At 34.1% G+C, this 8,466-nt stretch overlaps 1 protein-coding gene across 1 annotated transcript; it reads left to right on the forward strand.

The window, feature by feature from the left end:
- The first annotated feature begins 1,110 nt into the window (after window positions 1–1,110).
- Window positions 1,111–8,440, forward strand: rpp40 (ribonuclease P/MRP 40 subunit). The gene is made up of 8 exons (XM_051136815.1): window positions 1,111–1,376; window positions 1,486–1,630; window positions 1,718–1,786; window positions 3,685–3,780; window positions 3,861–3,986; window positions 4,080–4,278; window positions 5,125–5,259; window positions 8,155–8,440. The coding sequence occupies exons 1-8, from the start codon at window positions 1,260–1,262 to the stop codon at window positions 8,351–8,353; spliced, it is 1,086 nt and encodes a 361-aa protein (XP_050992772.1). The 5' UTR covers window positions 1,111–1,259; the 3' UTR covers window positions 8,354–8,440.
- Window positions 8,441–8,466: the final 26 nt, after the last annotated feature.

Below are 8,466 nucleotides of genomic sequence, written 5' to 3' on the forward strand. Positions count from 1 at the left end.
AATTTAATTTTTTAAAGAAGTCTCTTCTGCTTATCAAGCCTGTTTTTATTTGATCCAAAGTACAACAAAAACAGTACAATTTTGAATATTTTTACTATTTAAAATAACTGCTTTCTATTTGAATATATTTTAAAATGTAATTTATTCCTTTGGTCAAAGCTACATTTTCAGCATCATTACTCCAGTGTTCAGTGTCACATGACCTTTCAAAAATCATTCTAATATGCTGATTTTCTGTTCAAGAAACATTTATTATTATTATTATCAATATTTAAAACAGTTGAGTAGGTTTGATCAGAATTCTGTGATGAATAAAAGATCCAAAGATTAACATTTACCTGAAATAAAAAGCTTTTGTAGCATTATACACTATACCATTCAAAAGCTATATTTTTGGGGAAAGAAATTGTAGAAATGAATACTTTTTTTTTTTTAAGCAAGGATGTTTTACATTGATCAATAATAATAAATAATTGATGATAACGACATTTATAATGTTTCTATTTTGCATTCTATTTCAGATAAATGCTGTTCTTCTGAACTTTCTATTCATCAAAGAACCCTGAAAAAATTCTACTAACATAAATGTTTTTTAAGCAGCAAATCAGAATATTAGAATGATTCTTAAAGATCATGTGACTGAAGTAATTATGCAAAAAATCAGCTTTGAAATCACAGGAATAAAAACTGTTTTTTTTTTTTTTAATAGTACAAACATTTCAAAATGTTACTGTTTTTGCTGTACTTTCGATCAAATAAATGTAGTCTGTTTTTAAAACATTAAAAATCTTACTGTTCAAAAACTTTTGACTGGTAGTGTAACCATAAATAAAACAAAACAGGAAAAAAAGATTAAAGTTATGAACTATTTTCCTTCTAAATTATTAAAAATGATTGCTTTTCTCGTTAACACTGCAGCATATTTAGCTATTATGTGTAATGGAGCAAGATTATTTCGGGTTTATATAAGCCATTCTATTTTTTTTTAGTTTCTAGTTTTGATAGTAACTCACTTATACTAATTCACCCTCATGGGACGTACATTTGTAATAACTCGAACAGTTTTTCTCTACAAATATGGTAACAAATCCGAGCTGTTTTATGATCCTGCCTTGAGCAGGAACTGACGTCAAATGCTTGCGACAAAAGAAGTTGGTACTGTTTTTCAAACATCAAGCCATAACCGGTTTGTTTAATAAGCTTGTTTCTTTTTGCTCGGTTAATGTCATAAAATGTAGACATTGCGCATAGATACCAAAATGTTGCCTGAGCTGGAGAAATGCCCGAGAAGCCTCTTGGTGTGCGAGAAATCAAACTTCTTAAATGAAAAGTCTCGGCATGACATCCACGTGTCGAAACACAACTTCAATTACAAAGTGAGTTCAACCATTAAACAATTGCTTAACAAATATATTTTTAAACACTGCTTGTACTGCATTTGGATCGCGATAGTTTGACACAGGAATTGTGCTGTTGTCTCCGCAGATCTCTGTGCTGATGCCTGAATGTAGGATCCTGCCTGTTAACATCAGCAGTGTCATCAACAGCTTCAGTCCGTATTATTTAGTCCGGGATCTGCCGGTTTATGAACTACTGGAAGAAACATTCCTTGAGTCACTTGTAAAGAAGGGTAGGAGGAGAAATATGCTATTGTCCAGCATTAGTATATTGCTCCTTGTTTTTTTTTTTTTTTTAGATTTTTATCTTTTTTTCACAGGAAACTTCTATGCGCTTTCGTACAACACCAGAATTGATGAAGATAATGTCATTGCACTTCTTTCCAGCGGTAAGCAAAATAATCACATAGAAAAACATCAGTGTTTGGATCTTTTCGCCGAATGCACTTTAGACTAGCCTTAAAATTCAGTAATAAATATAATAATAAACTAACATAAAGCATAGACAGGCCTAATTTAAATCCAAAAATTAAGACTGCTTAATTATCTACTGGCTATTCAAATTAGTTCTTAAAGGGGTCATCGGATGCTAAGTTGACTTTTTCATGTTATTTGAACATTAATGTGTGTTGGCAGTGTATGTACAAATCTACCCTATAATGATAAAAATCCATGCAGTGGTTTTTAAGTAATCTGTCAAAATAATATCCCCTTTTTCAAATCGAGCCGTTCTCAGATGCCTGTCGGTGTGGCCACTCCCACGACAGCTGATTGACATTAGCGTCTTACCTCAGATCAGTTGTCTCAGTCCGCCCTCTTTGTTTTGATGCCGGAGCAGGGATGTAAGTTAGACAAGAATATCTCCGATTGACCGATAGAGGTGTTGTGTTGCTGGATGTAATAATGAACATAGTGGTCGTCATTTACTCCCGACATCTGAGCCGCTGAAGATGCAGTGGATTACGTTTGATTGTGAAGGGAATGCATCTCCGGATCTACACATATCCGTCTATGTTTGCGCTAATCATTCGTGATCCAACTTCACTTACAGCAGAAGTGAGTATAAGGGGTTTTTAATGAATCTTTGCAATCACCTTTCCTAATAATCTGCTAGTTAGCAAGTTTAGTGGCTAAACGCGGCTAAAGTAAACAGGCTCGTCACTCCACAGAGAGAAGGGAGGGGTGGGGCGAGCAGAGCTCATTAACATTTAAAGCAGCCTCGACCAGAATGAGATAATTTTTGCAGAGCTTTTGACAAGGTGAAAAGGGTGTTGTTTTACACAACCATTGAGAATTTTTAACCAAAGTATATTATAGACTTTACATTAAGACCCTGAAGAATCATAAGAAATAGTTTTATCATAGTGACTACCTTAGTGCATTTTAAAGACCCAATAAAATTACATGGTTCTCAAACTTTTAGGCTCTTTTTCGGCTACAGTTGACCGATTTCATGCTTTTGATTTATTGAATTATGTAGTTAGTTAATTTTGTAAGTCCAGAAGTTGTGTTTTATATTCCAGAACTGTATGTTTTTCAATAAAAACAATAGTTATTGAGGGAAAAATGATTTCGTGTTCATCTTTTTTTTGTTTTAATTTAAAGTTAATGTAAAGTTTAAATTAAAGTTATTTTAATATATTAATATACTTGCTAGTTGGTTTTATTTAAAATGGCAACATTTGCTAAGAGTTTATTCTGACATTGCTGATTATTGCTGCTGAAAATAGTCAATTATTGTCATGTTTTTGTACTATAGTCATGTATGTACTATAGACTGCCAAAAGTTATAACAAATCAAGGAGAAAAGTGCAAAAAACTGAGGAACAAAAGGCGTTTGTGGTTTGCAAGAACCCTGACAACATTTGTTTGTGTTCTTATAATTTTCTGTCAGGTAGGTGAAATATTAGGCTTAATATTTTAATATTAATATTAGGTTCTTAATTAATACTGCTTGTATGTATCTTTACCACCTATTAACTTTAGTTTGTCAAAGTATTGTGCCCTTTTCTGCTTACTAAGTCCTTTTCTATATGATTTAGCATCTTCCACACATTTTTCCATGGTTTAGACAGCAGACAGAACAATGTATTCAGTAGTACATTTATCATGCAATCAATGCTGTTTACATCCGAGTATTGCCGTGCATCCAGGTAACCAAATTGTGACGTAAGTGCAGAGGCCACAAAATGTTGATTAAATGGGGTCTTTAAAGCTTTGACCTGTTGTTGTAATCTCTATATTTTTACAGAATGTGATTATTAATTTTAAACTTTTTTTTTTCCAGGTCAGTTAATTTTGTCTTTAGATAAAGACACATATGAGCAACTTGGCTTGGAGGGACGCCCATCTCTGTACAATCACAAAAAAGTCATGAGATTTGGTAAATCTCTTTATTCTTAGTAGGTTTTTATGCATGTGTGAACATAAAAACTAGTATTACAAAATGTCTTTGTTTTGCAGTCGTGACTCTGGATCTCACAGACAAAAGCTTGACCCCAGGCACCAAACGATACCAGCGGGTTCTGTCAAGTTTAAAAGACAGACTACCCCTCAGATTTGACTTTCTTTTCACTAAATGCAACACAGGTTTGTCTAAAGTAATCCATAATCATCATCACTGACCTTATCAAACACATTTTTTTTTAATTGCTTTAACCTTTTGAATTATGAATTTTTCAGGTGCAGATGAAGATCAGACTCTTAACAAGCTGTTGTCCCAGTACTCATACGAGGAGCACAAGCCAGCTTTTAGCCATCACATTCTGAAAGATATACCATGTCCCACACTTTACCCGTCAGATATACAAGGAAAGACACTGTCATGTGACCCACATTACTTCTTGGAGTGGCTTGGAGCAGTTAACCTGGACATCAGTTGGTGAGTGAGCTGAGGAATGATTATAAAGTGTTAAATTCACAAAAGCCAGTTGCTGTATCATGCAGCACTTTTGTATGATTGTCATCTGTTAATTATGTGAATTGGCTCCATATATTGTACAATAGAGGGTTTGCACTTTCGTCACGATTTGGTCAGTTACCTGGATGCGTGGCCATACTAACGATACTCGGATGTAAACAATGGCATGGATTGCACGGTTAATGTACTACTAGATACATTGTTCTGCTAATTTATGCTGTCTAAACTACAGAAAAACCATGTGGAAGCTGCTAAATCATATAGAGAAGCACTTTGTAAGCAGAAAAGGGCACAATATTTTGACAAACTAAAGTTAATAGGTGGTGAAGATGCGTACAAGCAGTATTAATTAAGATATTAGCCTAATATATCACCTACCTGACTGGAAATGATAAGAACAAACATGAATGTTGTTAAGATTCTTGCCCTGGAAATCCTGATTCAGTTCAACCACAAACACCTTTTGTTCCTCAGACAGTTTTTTGCACTTCTCTTTGATTTGCTGTTTTTGGCAGTCTATAATACTCCACATGTTTTTTCTGGTCTGACTGATTAGTACAGCCCAAAACATGACAATTGACCATTTTCAGCAGCAATAATCAGCAAAATATGCAAGTTTTGTTCAGTTCAGAGGCATTGTTTACATTCAGTGCCACCAATATGGCCGACTGGTGATGCGTTTGTAAAAAAACCACTCTATTAGTACTTTGTGGCACAAAGAGACAAAATAGAAATTGTCTATGACAACAAATGAGTTCTGGTTGTGTTTGACTGTATATTTCTCAATTTAACTCTGTATGTTTTCAGTGAAAATGCTGCTGACAGTTTCCTGTCTACATATGTGTGCCCAGAGCCCCAAAGCTCTGTCAGTCAGGCCTTGCTGTGCACCGTTACTGGCTTTATCTCACCTGAGAATGTGTTCATGCTGCTGCAAGAACTCCGGTGAGAGCCCAACATTACCGTTACATACTGTATCCCAACTTAATATGCAGAGACAACTAGAAGTAAGCCATTTGTAGGGTAATTTCTTCATAAACACTGTGGCACAATTGCAACATTGATCAAGTCATTATTTTTATAGTTCTGTGTGGTATTGAGTGTGCACTTGCAGTGTATTTTAAATCTTAAAACTAATAAAAACAAAATAATGAAAAAATATTAATGAAATAAAAGGCTACTTAAGTGTAATTAAAGAGTGTACTTCAAAAATAGCATTTTATTACTTTTAAAACAAAAGTTTTACTTTAAAGTATATTTTAAATCATTGTATTAATAATCCTCTGTGTGCTGTAAAGAAGGGCACTAATTTTTATGTGTTGACTAACATAGTAAAGCACATGTAATGTGCTTGATTATAATTATAACAGTAGTGTGTTATGCAGGATTATGTTAAAAATCTATATATTTTAAATGCACTAAATTTAAACTTTCTCATTACAATTGTGCATTTACAAATATTTTTAAAGGATTAGTTCACTTCCAGAACAAAAATTGACAGATAATGTACTCACCCCCTTGTCATCCAAGATGTTCTTGTCTTTCTTTCTACAGTTGTAAAGAAATTATGTTTTTTGAAGGAAACACAGATTTTTCTCCATATAGTGGACTTCTATGGTGCTCGGAGTTTGAACTTTCAAAATGTGGTTTAAATGCACCTTCAAAGGGCTCTAAACATTCGCAGCGTGGGAATAAGGGTCATATCTAGCAAAACGATCTGCCATTTTTTTTAAAGAAATTAATATTTATACACTTTTTAACCACAAATGCTTGTCTTGTCTTTTTTAACCACAAATGCTTGTCTTGTCTTTTTTAACCACAAATGCATCCGGTTCAAGACAGTTAGGGTATGTCGAAAAACTAACCGATCATTTCACTAGATAAGACCCTTCTTTCTCAGCTGGGATCATTTAGAGCCCTTTGAAGCAGTATTTAAACTACAATTTTGGAAGTTCAAATAGTTCAAGTTCAAGCACAATAGAAGTCCACTATATGGACGGAAATCCTGATATGTTTTCCTCAAAACACAATTTCTTTACGACTGAAGAAAGAAAGACATGAACATCTTGGATGATAAGTGGGTGAGTACATTATCTGTAAATATTTGTTCTGGAAGTGAACTACTCCTTTAAATACATGATGACTCCAGAAAAATCCTGTTTTTATTATAAGTACGTTTAAACAATCTTTTATAGAAATGTGCTCAATCTTGTCTTTTTGAGTTGAATTTTATAAAATTTTGTGTTTTATAAAAGTTTGTGTTTATAATATGTATGTCTGCCATGTAATAGCTGATATGGTGATTAAATAAGTATGATATACATGTTTCAGTAGATATGTCATTACAGTATATTTTAGTTTTTTTTAAATGCTTGTAAATGTCAGTACATTTAGTACACTTCAACCAAAGCTTTAGCTAATTGCATTTCACATCATTTTGAATTACAATACATTTTCATTTAATTGCAATTCAGTGTCTGAAAAAATTCAGTTTGCACTTAAAGGGATAGTTCACCCAAAAATGAAAATTGTCATTAATTACTGCAAACCTATAAAACCTTTGTTCATCTTCGGAACACAAATTAAAGAAGTTCACTTCCAGAACAACAATTAACCGATAATGTTTTTTGAGGGAAACATTTCAGGATTTTTCTCCATATAATGGACTGATATGGTGCCCCAATTTTGAACTTGCAAAATGCAGTTTAAATGCGGCTTCAAACGATCCGAAATGCAGTTGTAAAGGATCTCAGCCGAGGAAGAAGGGTCTTATCTAGCGAAACGATCGGTTATTTTCATTAAAAAATACAATTTAAATACTTGTTAATCTCAAACACTCGTCTTGTCTTACTCTGCCTGAACTCCGTGTATTCTGACTCAAGACAGTTAGGGTATGTCGAAAAACTCAGATCGTATTTTCTCCCTCAACTTCAAAAATCATCCTGCATCACTGTAAGTACCGACCCAGTCTTTGCAAAGTGAACATGCAAAAAAGATCAAACACCCTTAACAAAAAAGGTAAAACAGCGATATGGGATGATTGTGAAGTTGAGGAAGAACATGAGATGGAAGATTTTCGACATTCCCTAACTGTCATGAACCGAAAAGAGTTCAGGCAGAGCAAGACAAGACGAAAAAAAGTTAAAAAGTATATAGATTTGATTATTTTTATGAAAATAACCGATCGTTTTGCTAGATAAGACTCTTCTTCCTAGGCTCGGATCATTTACAACCGCATTTGGGATCATTTGAAGCTGCATTTAAACTGTGTTTTGGAAGTTCAAACTCAGGGCACCATATCAGTCCATTATATGGAGAAAAATGCTGAAATGTTTCCCTCAAAAAAACATAATTTCTTTATGACTGAAGAAAGAAACACATGAACATCTTGGATGACAAGGGGGTGAGTACATTATCTGCGAATTGCTGTTCCGGAAGTGGACTTCTCCTTTAAGATATTTTTGATGGAATCCAATCTGTCATGTTCACGGCCCAGAAGGGTAGTAAGGACATCGAAAATTATTGAATTAAGGAAAAGAAAACAAAAACATTCTCATAGCTTCATAAAATTATGGCTAAACCACTGAAGTCACATGAACTATTTTAACAATGTTTTTACTACCTTTCTGGGCCTTGAATGAGGTAGTTGCGTTGATGTCTATGCAGGGTCAGAAAGCTCTTGTATTTCATCAAAAACATCTTAATTTGTGTTCTGAAGATGAACGAAGGTCTTATGGGTTTGGAACAACATGAGGGTGAACAATTGAAGGCAGAATGTTAATTTTTGGGTGTACTTTTGAAACTTACAAGCTGTTTGTTTCTCTACCCTGAATCATCCAGGCAGTATTTCGATGAACCAAAGTTTACATCATGGGTTTCCCTCACTGTGCATGGATTTATGGATAGTCCTGTATCATGGGGAGCCACCGAACACGGATTCCTCAAAGGTGGTGAAAATTTCTACAATTTTGTTTGCTTCAAGAATCAGGACTACTGGTTACACATGGCTGCCGGTGCTCAAGATGGCTGTCCACCCTAAAACAATGGACATTTGACAATGAGGACCTCAGTTGTTTTGGTTTTTTTTGTGACTTTGTTGTAATGTAAAATACAAATGTAAAATGTACGGTGTTGTTTCAAGTTTTTTATTAA

Source organism: Labeo rohita, chromosome 2 (assembly GCF_022985175.1).
Source record: "Labeo rohita strain BAU-BD-2019 chromosome 2, IGBB_LRoh.1.0, whole genome shotgun sequence".
In the NCBI taxonomy this organism is placed as follows: domain Eukaryota; kingdom Metazoa; phylum Chordata; class Actinopteri; order Cypriniformes; family Cyprinidae; genus Labeo; species Labeo rohita.

Bases quoted from the DNA above. Each gene is read 5' to 3' on its own strand.
- rpp40 (XM_051136815.1), top strand. From the start codon at position 1,260: ATGTTGCCTGAGCTGGAGAAATGCCCGAGAAGCCTCTTGGTGTGCGAG. The intron at 1,377-1,485 runs GTGAGTTCAACC...TTGTCTCCGCAG, and splicing joins AACACAACTTCAATTACAAA to ATCTCTGTGCTGATGCCTGA. The intron at 1,787-3,684 runs GTAAGCAAAATA...TTTTTTTTCCAG, and splicing joins CATTGCACTTCTTTCCAGCG to GTCAGTTAATTTTGTCTTTA.